The sequence below is a fragment of the Ammodytes marinus genome (genome assembly GCF_949987685.1).
Source record: "Ammodytes marinus genome assembly, chromosome: 22".
Classification (NCBI taxonomy): domain Eukaryota; kingdom Metazoa; phylum Chordata; class Actinopteri; order Uranoscopiformes; family Ammodytidae; genus Ammodytes; species Ammodytes marinus.
Window position 1 is genome coordinate 6854427 of NC_137226.1, and position 14338 is coordinate 6868764.

Sequence of the window (14338 nt, forward strand, 5' to 3'; positions counted from 1 at the left end):
GTGACAATGCATCAACTCATTGCAATCAGGTGTGTTTAGCACTTATGGCATTAGTTGATGCTGTGTCACCCATAGACTCACGGAGCCGAAAAGAGTCCGGTGCCCTCACACTTTGCTTTCAACACACGGACACGCACCATAATGCTTCCTGATTATTTGAATCTGAACGCCCTGCACGAGCTAGAAAACAGCTTCACGACAGCTGGCGTCGTAATATACTACCGCTTTTGTTCAAAGGTGTCGCCAACGTGCCGACTTACTCGTAGTGGCTTTAACCTTGACCGAACAATCAAGTCATTTTAGGAAACATACACAGATGACTCTTGCTGATAAAAAGAACAACATTAAAGGCGCTAGAAGGAACTTTGAAATATTTCTGAAATAGTCAAATGTTTCCTCTGATGATCATAAATGACATGTAACAGCAAACGAGACCATCAGTGTATAGTTTTTCTTAATGCTTTTGTGATGGGTACGCTCACCAGGGAACTATAGCTGGCGTAGTGAAAACCCTACCGCTTTAGTCCAAAGTGAACAAGAATGAACACAAACTGAAAGATCCTCGGAGCACATTTAAATATTAGCAGCAGCTGGTTACTGCAGCTGAGGCATAATATTCAGTTTTTCATTTGTATGTTTTTTTTACATTTTCAATAAATGTGAATGAAAAAAAAAATTTAAAAGATTCTGATTATCATATCGTACTTGTGCTTGGGTTCACGGGACCAGCCCAGTCGAGGGCCGGCTGTGGCTCTGACTCCGCCCCTCCTGAACTCCATGTCTGCTTCATCTTCAGGGTTAAACGAGGTGGAGTGACTCCTCTTTAGCCTGCATTATGAAAAAGAACAAAAAATAATCAACTTATATGACTTTAGAAAAGGTAGAGTGCATTATATAGGAGTATTTTGGCATCATCTTGGGGTATGATGCTAGATTGCAACACTCCCTCCCTTTCGGAAAATTTACAGACGCTGCGGTGGCCTTCAAGGACAAAAAGCTAGTTATTAAAGATGGCATCATCCACCACTGCCTCAAGTCTTTCCACACTATAAAGTGATGAGGTGAAGATGTGTTTAGTTATTTATTCTTTAGGACTTATTCCAACAGGTGCATATCCCCAGGACACCCACTATTTATAAAAACGTGCAAGGCTGTAAAGTTTGTCCTTTCTGTGCTCTCCTTCAAAAAGGTAATACTTTTATGTTCAATTATAACATTATGTTCGATTAAAACATACTTTCTACCAAGATTGTTATGAAAAAAGCCAATTCATTCTACACACTGTATTGTTAAATGCAGCAGACAAACTCGTGAATGTTACCTGCCAAAGAATTTCATGAAGCCTTTGGACTTCTTCTTGGTTTCAGGTGAGGAGGAGGACAGAGGAGCTTCATGGGATTGTCGTGAAGGAGCGCCGGCCAAATCCAGGTGATCTGTGCCTTTACGCTCCGTCTCAGCTGTATAATAAAATAATTAGATACACATTTAACATGACAATTGGCACACCCACATCTAAAAGCAGATCAGATTCTGTCCAAACGCAGCACTAAAAAGGACTCTGTCCCAAAAGAACTACAGAAGCACCACTACGACCAGATGTTAGACTACAAAAATAAGACATTGAAAATGAGCATTACAAAAGGACACCACCCATGCAGAAAAGGTGTCATCTACTATGACACAACTAATAGATTTTCTCATTTACGGCGAATGAGAAATACTTCGCAATTACCATCAAAAGGGCTTCACTGCAGATGGTTTTAAGTCTTGGATAAGGGACAACTGGACAGAAAGAAAGCTCACACTAGAGCAAGATGGAAGAAGCTCTCGGAAAATAACTTCTTTTCCACTATGATTTTAAGCAGTGGTTCCCAACATTTGTTTACAAAAACAGTACAATTTTTAATTCTCAGAGCTCTTAAAAATCAAACGGCTTGACAGAAAATCATTTCTTGATGAAGTGATCAACATTTGTTTATTCATTTACGTGTTAACTTTGACAAGGATTCTCGAGAAAGAAAGGTTGGGAAGCACTGATTTAGAGAAAAGTTGTTTATCTATCATCGGACAGCATGACAGTATATGATCATCAGACAGTGATTGAGTTTGAGAAAATCAATTTATTACGATTTCAGTCAGACTAACTTGTTTACACAAATTTTAAAAGTCTTGTTTCAGTTCACTAAAAAAATAAATACATTTTCTCAACATCAATGCGAGTCCCATTTCAGTGTCAAATAATATACTCTGTATACTATTAACGTCCAGTTGTATCATCCAGTGCAGCCATACTGCAGGCCAACAAGCCCACTCTGCTCTACTGTACCTAACGCAGGTGCACTGGCACTCCGGGTGCGATCTTCACCATTTACAGAGCCGTGAAACAAACATTAAAATCAGTGACAACACAACACACACACACACAGTCAAAATGGTGAAAATGTGTTAAATATTGGGATAGAGGAGCTCAGAATCACCCAGGTTTGGAGCGCTGCCTGTCTGCTTGCCTCCACGCAGCTTGAAGAAGCCTCGGCCGAATGAGGAACGGGCTTTCTTGGAACCAAAACTCTCATCACTCGTGGCGCTTGCTTTGGTAGATGGGGAACTATGCCCGCCTTTGTTTTTGGCCTACGAGAACAATAATATAGGGGTAGGTTAGGTAGCAGTAGAAAACCGGGATATGGCCAAAAATGAATCATTTCATTTTCAAAGTCAAGTAGATAAAGAGAAGAAATACATGTAGTTGCATAATTTAAACACTAGGTGTCAATGTAGGACTGAAAGAGTACAATTAGTCCTGTGACCACATGAAGACTGATAAAAGAAGCTAATACATTCTGACAGTCACTCATTCCGAAACCAGCTGAACGTACTCACATGGATAGATTCACATCACATGGATAGATTCACATTATCCACATCATTCAAAAGGTCAAATGAAGATTGAATGAACATTTGGAGTGTTAAGTATATTGGACATAATATGATTATGTCAGGATATTTCATGCTGTACAACATGTTGCTCTTACCTGCTCTGTACTGATAGGCTGTGGGACGTCTGAGGAACTGGAGAAAAAAAGTAAAAAAAGTAAAAGAGTATTTTGATTATTTAAGGATGTTTAGGAGTCCTGAAATATCCCCCTCACCAAGAACTATAGAAGTAACCAACTACCGTATTTTCCGCACTATAAGCCGCACTGGACTATAAGCCGCAGGTGTTTTAATGTTTAATTACCATATGTAAGAGTTTGTGCACAGAGGGGATTGTCGGGAAAGAGATGGCTGCTTGAGGAAGCTCCCATTTATTAACATTTCAACAAACAAGTTGCATATTTGCATAACGTATTCAAGTGTTACCATTTAGTGCAATAGTAGCTACAGAACATATACTGTGTTGTGTAATTATTAGGGCTGTCAAGCGATTTAAAAAATTAATCTAATTAATTACAGGCTCTGTGATTAATTAATCTAAATTAATCGCATACTTATATGACACTTTTATGCCTGTTTATAAACTGTAAACTGTAGGCCTATAGGCTACCATTCGTTTCTCTCTCTCTCTCCGTCTCTCGTAACTTCTGTCTCCTCCCCTCAGCCAGGCTTCTACATTAAATACATTTAGGAACTACTAGCGCCGAAAAAAAACACAAAAAACATGCAGGCTAAATGACGCACACACACACACAAAGGAGGAAAAAAAGACAGGCATATGCTTGGAAGAGTGAGAGGGGGCGGGTTTCCGTTTAGACGATCGCAACTAGCAAACAAAAGTGAGACACGGAGGAAGATTGAGAGATAGGCCTGCTGTTTTGAACCTACATTGTTAATTAGGCACCCACTAAATCAATAATGCACAGACACTGCGAAGAATAACATAAGACGTATTCCTACCTTCATGCTTATTTGCCCGGAGCAGCCCATAACACATCCATAGAGCCCTCACCCCTTTCCCCTGCTTCTTTCTTTACTCTTTAATCCTGTGCGGGTCGTGTCCGCAAGATACAGGTGCAGCTCCGCTATCGTCTCACCTCTTTTGCACCGGGTCAAAGGGCAATATAGAAGTACGATTAATCTGCGTTAATTTTTTTAATCGCGTTAATTTTTCTGTGATTAATTAATCGAAATTAACACGTTAATTTGACAGCCCTAGTAATTATTATATTATTAGCCGCACCGTTATATAAGCCGCAGGGTCGAAAAATGGGGAAAAAGGCGCGGCTTATAGTCCGAAAATTACGGTATTATTATTTATTAAGTTATTGGCAGAGTACATAATAAGAAGTCAGATTACTGGTTTAAATATCTTCTTAAAAGAAAAATAGAAAATACTAAGATTACTGATTTCCATAAAAATGGAAATCTGATTCAACAGTCTCTTGTGCAAAAACAAAAAAATTGTCCTTTATTTGAGAAAAATTTTGACACAATGAAGTGAAAAACAAAGCAATTAGCTGCAACTGCTACATAATTGGACAATCAGTTTTTGATGCAGTGCTTAAAAGCCACGGTGAACTGACGGGGTTTCCACTTTCGCTGCCTGATTATACATTTTTCAAGGGTAAGTGGGTACATTTTGATTGCAATTATCACGATTGTCCACATAGCTTTGTTAGTTATATTCCTATTTGTGTGCAAGGTCAGATGGCTTTGCAGTGCCAGCGAAGATCTAATCAGCAAGAATAAAGTATAACATGAGTGACATGAGACCTTTAGTGAATGCTTAAAATACTGAGATGAACAAAAAACGCCATATAATTTAAATTCATTGAATAAAGTAGCAGTTAAATAGTCAACTAAACCATTTAAACTGAAGTTTTAACAGGTGGCAGGTTAAGAACTTTTAGAAGGAACTCCCACACACTGTCTCGCTTTGCGCTGTAATATGTATTCATAGGAAAAGTAGCAACGTTTGGTTTGTCAGGCCTACCATCACCTGGCACTAACACAAGATATTCTTCCATAAAATGAGGTTTCATTCACAAACTGTTCAAAGACATACCGTGTGTCTTCAACAAAACTTTAGAAAAGTCCAAAACCTTACCTAAAACTTATTCAAATAATTCAGTGTATATTTTTTTTCCGCCCACGAGTTGAAATAAAAGCAAAAACAAAAAGAGGTTTTTTAATAACATGGAGGAACAATAATTTAATCTGAATTTCAATATGATGGAGTTTTTACCTTTGGGCTGCCTGCAACTGTCGTTCCCTGTCCAGTTCGTTCATTTCGGAGAGCACGGCTATACATGGGATAGACTAAGAGACAGAAAAACAGACAGAAAAACCACATGATTCATTTGAACATATTATTTTTTCAACAGCAGGGACATTTACACAGCTCAAAAAATTAATAACCAGAAGAACAGACTCTGGCTCTGAATTCCTAGGAGAGAGGCAATTTCAGAGTGGGAGGCCCTTGAATTTGAACTTTTTTTTTTCTTTTTAAAAAGGAAGTCCACAGTCTAGGGTTCATCCTGTGTGTGTGTGAATTGTTTTGATGGGGAGAGGTTCTTGTGCGTTTACCTCGCCGGAGCTCCTTCCTGCCTCCCCCACCATCCCCACGGTGACCTGGTTCACTTCCATGGTTACGGGAACCGAGGAGGGATCATCTGGGATATCGTCATAGTCGTCTTCATTTGACTTCTCTGAGAAAGTGGACAGTTCAGACAGTTAGTTCTCAAGGTTAAGCCCACAGAGATTTACATTAATAAAGCATCTTTTTTTTAAGAAAGTATGAGAGGTTTTCTCGAATGTCCATCATTTCAAATATAGCTGCAGGCTGTTTTGGATTTTAAGCTACTGTTTTTGGTAGAATTAAATTGATAATACAACTTCTTTTTAAAGCAATAATACTTTTTTTGTGATCAATGTGTATTATGTTATGATGTTCTGATGAACTTTAATTTGAAACAGAGGTTTTATAGTTTGTGTGCTATGTGAGATTTTGAAGCAAAAATGATGAGCATTAGGATTTAGCTTATTGTGAAAGTTAAAATAAAGGTTATTCTAAAATACTGTAAATCTCCAAAGTATTATTCAATATTGATATATGGAGAGCAATGCAAATATCACTGTAGGAGGGCTACATAATGACTAGTGTCTGTATGTACAGTATGATCTTCTGCAAACGCAGTCTGACCTTTGACCAGCTCCTGCACTTTCTTGCACTTTGTGAGTGACTCCTCCAACTCTTTTATCCTTCGTTCCTGTAGATTAAAGGCACGCCATGTTACTGTTATGACTGTTATCAGTATATTAAAGCAGCTTTTCAACTAGTGCAAATGACCAAAGGGAACATCACACTGTTCTTACCTTTTCATCATTAGCCGACGCCAGTGTCTCCAAAACCCTCTTCATCTTTAACACTTCTGCATCTGAAATATTTGGAAAAAAAACATATGCTTTATTGCTTATATAAGGCAAATTTTAGCTCAAACTCTCACTGACTCTGAAACCAGAAATAATTAGAAATGTGTTCTTGTTTTTAGCATTCTGAGATTTCCTGTACCTAGCACTTTCATTTAAATATTGTATGTACCCGGTATGTACTGTTGGTGAATCTGTCGAAGCTGTCCGTAACCGATTGTTGTTATACTGTCCCAAACAAGTCTGTCATGAGAATGAGACCCAGTGTAAATAAAAGGTTAAATCAGGATGAATCCACTAGGGATCAATATGCTGGTCAGATGGGCTGTTGTTTCAACTTGTTGCTGCAATGAACTCTTGATTGAATTATCTCTGATGGGGACTTTCTGTGTGTTTGACTAGGAGCATCGCATAATCAAATATGTGCCCAACACTTGGCAATCTAATCTGAGCCTTTTTATCTACAGGGTAAACGTCATGTGAACTCTGAAGTGTGTGTGTTTTGTTCACAGACATGAGCTCTTATATGAATAGGGCTGTTGTTTCAAATCATTTAAACCAATCAGAAGCCATTAAGCTAATATTCAAACTTCTTATCAAATCTTTATAACAGTTATAATGAAACTGTGGTGTTTTACAATAGCAGAGCAAAAACATTCAAAGAACGAAAATCTAGTCTGACCTGGATTTCAAATGAACCCCGCTTTTTGAATACAGCACTCCACAAGATACAAGTACATTGTGGCCTATTGGTTGGAAAAACGTTGGTATAAGCTAAAAGTGTCTTTGAGGCAAAACTGTGTGTCAGCGACTTTGACCCCCAATCTGGGTGAAGAGAAACCAGACGCATATTTAGACAGTGATTTCAAAATCAAAAAAAAAAATTCTGTTGACATTTGACCCAGTCGGTGGTGTAACTTTAAAGAGTTGATGTTGTCAGTGTGTCTGAACAAACAACCAGTGCCTGTATAGTGAGCCGGATGACAAAAAAAAAAAAAAAACTATCTCATGTTATACTGTTCAGCCCGTGTTTACATGCAAGGCACGTATAAGAGAGACTCCCTTTTAAATAAATGGCATTCCTATACCATCAGAGTGGATAAGATAAGGCCAGCAGCGGGTGGAAGGAGTAATACAGTCCGATACGTTTGGTACGGAGCCTAGACAGACAGATAAGGATTTAAAGATGGAGTCCATGATTCTGGAGAGGGCTTGTTGTCAAAATAACTTTGTCCAAATCAGTTATCAACTCACCAGCTGCCAGTGTGTGTGCGCAGTTCACTGAAAAAAAGCTGGTGTTATTACACAGCCTAAGCTCTGTAAACTGGTATGTTAACAAAAGGTCTTTACACAAGGGTGGCCCACGGTAGCCAGCAACATGCTTGTTTACAGAGCCTAGGCTTTTTTTTCTTCTTCCAGAGCACACACAGTAAGGACAAGTAGATATTCACTGATTTTGACAAAGTAATTTTGACAACAAGTATTCTCCAGAATTGCTTACTCCACCTTTAAGTAAGAGAAATCCACTCAATATAGCGTTGGACAGCGAAATACAAGATAGTGAAGAAATAAATGACTTGGTGGAATCCAAATGAAAAAAAGGCAGAAGTAGCCATTAGTTCTACACAGGAAGGTTAATGGGGGGGGGGGGGGGGATCTGGTGTCTTTGGAATGTTGAGTGTCTATTTGTCTAGTCTAGTCAGAAAGCCTTTAGTAATATTACAGTCGGACTGTGTGGAAGCAGAATCTCCCAGACCATGATTAGAGCTGTCTCTCTCCCACCTCTGTCTCCTCCCTCGGCCCGTCTGTCTGTCTCGTCTCTCAGTCTCTTCAGCTCAGCCTCCCGCTCATCCAGATGTCTTTGTAGAAGCTGTAACTCCTCCTGTAATGATAGAAGAATTCATTTAGTGTAGGGTTTTAAAATTTGAATTGTGTTTCTATTTATGAGCTTTTAGTGCTCGGATATATATATTTCCTAAACATAGTCATAGTTCTTATTATTACAGATCTATTTTTAAAAAGATTGTTATCAAGCATTTTTCTTCATAGTCTCCCGTTTTTTCTTTATTATCAAATTAATATATAAAATGCTCTCTGGGAAGATTATGTCTTTAGAGATGGCTTGTTTTGCTCAACAACAGTCCAAAACACAAAGTTATTTAATTAGAGGAAATCACCTTATCATTGAAAAGCTGGAACTAGGGAATGCTTTGAAGTTTTGTCAAATAAAATGCCTTAAACCATTTTTCAATCAGTATAAAACTGGGGCACTCCAGCGACGTGTTATTGCAAATTCTATTCAGTTTGCGAACTCACTAGAGACAGATCAAAACCAAATGGCCTTTTTAGCATTACAGCCTCACAGAAACAGTGACGAGTAAATTGGATTTCAATCTAAAATGCGCAGAGTGCCCCTTTAACACAACATTAGTAAATATCAGAGTGTCAGTTGGTGATTTAGTTAATTAGTTCAACTCCCTTCTTCTCTATAAAAATGCACTGTGTGGGTGAGATAATTCCGTGCGCGCTCATACTATTCACCAAACCGTGAATAAGTGATAAACTCAATACAGAGATAAAACTACCTAAATAAGTCTCATCAAAAGCTGCTTATAGAATTCATTTAAAATGACAATTATAGCTATAGTGCGTAACTTTTTTCATGTAAATGAATGACGGTTACATTCAACCAATTACCAAACGAGATTGACAAAGTTGATTAAGCCCATCAGCTCCACAAAACTCCATTCAAAACCGATTCTACTGCTAAGAAAAAACCTGGATGTACAGGTACACCAGAAGGTTTCAAATCCAATGCGCGATCACCAAAGGCTTACCTAATGTAGATGCGCAGACAGTGTTGTTGTAGTAATTAACCAAAGTTACACACTATAGCTTTAAAAAAAGAGCAGCAGCTTTGAGTGACCAGAGCAAACACTAGGAGTCCACAAATATGTTGTTTCAGTCTACAGGTGTGACTAGAATACAGTTGAAATAGGATTTGAAAATGCGGGACGAATCTTGAAAGTGGTACAGGTGTGTGCACTTACAGCGAGAGTGGTGAAAGTCAGGAAAGCAGTGTGCAGCAGTGGAGAAGGATCAAGTTTAGTGGATCTTTAAAGAAAAAGGGGGAGGGGCCAGTAAGCAGAAGAGTAGAGAGACAGGCCGGAAGATCAAACCTGGTTCACCTCATCTCCAATGAACCGCACAGTGTTCTGCTTGGGACGCTTGACATGTGGTTAGCATGTTGCAGAAAGATGTTAAAAAAAAATCAGAATAGAAAGAAGAGAAGGAGAATAAATTGAAATAGTTGAGGGTAAATGGAGGGGAATGAGAGGGGGGGAAATGATGTCATAGGGGAAATCACAAAGTTTGAAAACATTGTACCGATGCATTTCAAATAATAGAAATATATATTTGGACGTCCTGTCAAGTGTATTTCAGCACACACTCACTTTGGTAGCTTTGAGTTTCTTCTCACACTGCAGTCTTTCATTCTCGATGTCAGTCACCCTGAACCGCAGGTCGGTTAAATCCTGGTACAAGCCCTAGGGGAGGAGAGAACAAACTCCTATTACCCTTAAACGCACCATTGGGAGGTTTACGGAGACTGTGTGGGAGAGGGAGAGAGGGCTGATTAATTTTTTTTAACACAGGGAAGGATTTCCTGCCAAAAACATTATTTTTCTGAGGGACACTGGAGAATAATCTGAGAAGCGCCGTCCATCCATTCACACATGGAGGCAAATGCAGGACTACAGGGAAGCTTCACGGTCAATTAACGTGAAACCGCCTTTTACACCATTCAACAAGCTTTGGAGAAACTGTCATTTAATATCATACGTGTTGTTATTAAAAAGGAGTTCGCTCACATTTTCCCCCAATCTCATTCATTTTAAAACTTTGAACTCTGGGCTGTTTTCCCTCTTTTTATCCACTGGCTTTTGGCAGAGTCATGCATTGTGTTTTTTTTAGGGATGAATTGGGCTAATATTAACAGAAAATATTTTACACAGTTTAAAATTTGGGGGCGTTTGCCCGGTAAAAAATTACATACAAGATATATTGGATAATAAGACTTTATGTCCAAAAATGTAATGATAAAAGCACAAAAAAATATTATTTTGTGGATTTCCATCAACACAAATCTAAAAGAGTGTATTAGTTTGTGCACTACATTTCCCATCATGCCTTGTAGCAGTAGCAGCATTAAAATCCCTGTGTCTCAATTTATTACAACACATCAACTGTATACATTAAGCTTGTCCTTTATACTGAACCGTTTCTACAAATACATCAGAAATCGACAGTTTCAACATAGAAATGATGCAATACAAATTACCTTCACAATTCTTTAAGAGAATTTCCTCCTATTTTGTTTGACACTTGAAATGTGTTGCTGCTATAAGTAGAGCCATGATTTCATTTGTGCATTGCATTGTGGGAGAATAGTTTGCATCAACAGCACATGATTCAACCATCTTGTGTTTTTAGTATGCGCATACAGCTGAGATTTGTTTTATTATTCAGATTTATGAAAGTTTATCCTAGACAGACCATCTGCTATCACTGGAAAGAGTTACTGTAGCTGCACAGATTCTGGCAGTGTATGTGCGTGCGTGCGTGCGTGCGTGTGGCTTCTTGTTTCAATGAGTTATGACTGAGAAGAGGGATCAAGGTTTTTGCTACAAAAATAAAAACAAAAAAACAAGAATCTGATTACGTCATCTTTGCATGGACTGATGTTATTCTTTCTTTAGAGATTGACTGAAAGCTTAATGGAGGCTAAGGGGAAACACAAATAAATACAAGCAGCAGTTACATTCAACTCAGTTAACTCCCCTTAGGCATTTTACTGTCCGGAAACTCCACATAATATTCCCCTAAAATATATATGTCCCCAGCTGGTGGACAGGGGGTATGGAAACTATAACTCTCACAGCCTTTTAGCCCCTCAGAGGGGGGAGAGGAGCAGTGGTATGTATATGTGTGTGTGTGTGTGTGTGTGTGTGTGTGTAGGAAACAGCTGCTGGAGCTCAAGCGGTGTTTAAGCCTCTTCTGTAACCCTTAGAGAAGTTCACCCTCCAGCTCCCTGTGTTCTCCAGTCGAGTGAGACAGACCTTTGTGACATTAAAACAATGGCCGAGTGGTTGCCAGGATTCACAGTCACACACACATCACCTAAAGAAAAGTGCAGGTGCAGCTCAGAGTCTGTCTGCGTTTGTGTTTGTCTACCTCATTGTCCCTGTGATCTCTCTCCACAGTCGTCAGCTTCAGCTTGAGACTGGACACCTCGGTCATCAGCTCCAGCTTCTGGGTCTCCAGCGTTGATCGGTTCAACAGCTCCTGTGTGGAGCAAGAAGCATACTTTGTAAAGCTGCACTTAAAGCTATAGCGCGTAACATTTTCATATGAATGTTGGTTACATTTGAGCCATTGCCAAATGACACAAAGTATCGCAGAGTTTACAAACTGGTGCCGCCCCGCGACACTGGCACAGGAGCTCAGAAAAATCCCAAGAATCGCCCAAGATATGTTTCAGTATTAGATTTTTCTGCTAAGAAAACAACTGGACGTACAGCAGAAGTTATAAAATCCATGCACATTCACTGAAGCCCAATGTAGATGTGTCTATAGTGCTGTTGTAATTACTCGAAATTCCTCATGGGGCGACAGAAGTTACACACTATAGCTTGAAATGTAAAGTTAACTTTGTAGAGGTCTTACCTGTTGCAGCAGCTCCTCAGTAGCATTTAGTTTCTCTCGATTATGCTCCAGACAGTTGTCCAGGTCTCGGATCTTTTCCCCTTGCACCTCCACCTGGTCTGATAGAACACTTACCTGGACAATTGGCAGACATTAGTATTAATCATATTTTATAAACTTAAAAGGTGCTCCATAGCTAATTTAAAATCACTCAGAGAGCATAACTGTAGGTCCTCCAAGGGAGAATATAATTTGTATATTCTGAGTAAGATTTCGAAAACAACCTGAAAGACAAACTTGTTGAATGGCTAATGGCAGCCATACTTCAGTCATTGCTATTTATTGCACAAGGCCGAATTGTGCCACATTTGAAATAAGATAGCAATGACCACAAAATAACATCCATTCTAAGGATGGTTAAAAAAATAATGTCTTGTAAAAAGACCACAACTTGATAATATAACTCAATCTGAATAAAAATGTGTCCACCAAATTTCTTGGAAATGTGCTTTTTGAAATATTCAGCTGATTGACAGACCAACAAATGGTATGGAGAATGTGGCCTCTTTGGAGAGAGGCAATTACTCAAAAAGGCCTCGTACAATAATCCCTAATTGTCCACTCAAGAGCCAATTGTTCAGCTGTTTAGCGGCTACAATGGAGGGTATGGCTCACCAACCTGCAGAATGAGACACTCTTTGTCACTCTCCAGTCGTGACAGACGCTCTTGGTAGACTGCTTCGGAGCCGTGGCCGTTCAACTGAAAACGAGACACACAATACCAGTTGATTTGTGGTGTGTCTGAATAATTAGCAGCACCAGTTACATAACATGTTTTACACCGTTATTTATTTTCACCCTCTTTTTCAACCCTTCAGCTGTCATGTTGAAATATGTGTCTGGGTTAAGAGTGCAAATTGAAAATACGCACACCAGCCTTGAGCCACAAATATTATCTATCTGGTTTTTATACCACTTATGTGTATAACCACATTCATACCACTTATGTGTATAACCATATAACCTCCATGCCAAGGAACTCAAGTAGCCTTTGAAGAGAATGATATGCGAGTAGAGTAACATGTGAGGGTCAATAGTGTTCCCACATGCAAGCGATTTAAAAAATAAATGGAATCAAAAGCAAATTATTTTTGTAAAAATCACACATGGAGTAAGTGACAAGACCGTGAGGGAAGAATAACAAGAGCCTAGGCCCGAGTCGAGTCGACACCAGTTTTGGAAGATGGAAACTATTTGCAGCAGGGTCTCCTATAGAAACTCACATCATTCACAAAGCATGTCATAACAGCACTTCTACAATAAACAGTCACAATTCGTTGTATAGGCAATGGTGCACGATTAAGAGAGATGTGACGCAGAGAGGGTTAATTCATGCCAGGTTATGTCCTAAAAAACCAGAGCGTGCCAAGACAAAGATCTTATCATAAACATACGGTATATGGGCAAAAATAGAAAATAGTTTGAAAAAAAAATGGCAGTTCTTTTTTGAGATATGCACACAAATAAAAAACATGACAAATTAAAATTTGTTTACATTTATTTCATGCATCACAAAAACTAAGTTAAGAAACGTCCAATAATGATTTCAGATGGATTGAAATAACTCCAAAACATCTTGTGGAAGTGCTTGGAGACACATTGTATCCAGATGTTGGAAAGGTACAAAGCCATTCACCTCTCCAAGTTGCATACGTAATCCCCTACTCTTCCAAAGTGCAGCCATGATTTCACAGACTAGGCTTGCGATAAAAACAGCTGATGTTACAACGAAATCGCACTAAAAAGCTGGCACTCGTTCATGCTGTCTCATTTAAAAAGGGGAAGAGTGGCTCTGGTGATGTCAACACATACAGTCCATCAGAGGGCACATTGAGCTGCTCTGATCTGTGTATACCTTTGATAAATGTTTAGTTCCTTTAAAGTTAATTTATCTTTGAAGCACTTTTAACACATTTTGTGTATGAATTGTGATGTAAATCTGCCTTGCCTTGTCATGCTTAACTATGATTTATCCATGTGTTTGTGTTACTTCATGGATAGTGTGCAAGTTTAACTACTGAAAACTGAATGTTATGTTAAAAATGAATAAGCCCTTGGGGATTAATGAAGTATTCTGAATCTGAATACCTGTTATCATTGTAATGGGACTGTAAGTGGTGCATTAGTGTTTGGTCATTAAACAGCTGCATTGGTCCCTTCTCTCTGCTGGAGGAGGTTCACTTCACACTTACATGTAGCATGGGGAAAA

The 14338-nt window shown here is 38.9% G+C and overlaps 1 protein-coding gene across 1 annotated transcript in view; it reads right to left on the reverse strand.

Moving 5' to 3' along the window:
- LOC307268615 (liprin-beta-1-like) overlaps nt 1-14338 on the reverse strand; it is a 32173-nt gene that overhangs the window by 6676 nt on the left and 11159 nt on the right. Inside the window, exons 4-16 of the mRNA XM_080051320.1 lie at nt 12749-12829; nt 12091-12204; nt 11599-11709; nt 9819-9911; nt 8146-8245; nt 6310-6371; nt 6137-6203; nt 5521-5642; nt 5180-5253; nt 3030-3066; nt 2478-2628; nt 1322-1457; nt 706-828 (exon numbers count right to left, since the gene is read on the reverse strand). Coding sequence (XP_079907446.1) covers nt 706-828; nt 1322-1457; nt 2478-2628; nt 3030-3066; nt 5180-5253; nt 5521-5642; nt 6137-6203; nt 6310-6371; nt 8146-8245; nt 9819-9911; nt 11599-11709; nt 12091-12204; nt 12749-12829 — 1271 coding nt within the window. The remainder of the gene's footprint in view (nt 1-705; nt 829-1321; nt 1458-2477; nt 2629-3029; nt 3067-5179; nt 5254-5520; nt 5643-6136; nt 6204-6309; nt 6372-8145; nt 8246-9818; nt 9912-11598; nt 11710-12090; nt 12205-12748; nt 12830-14338) is intronic.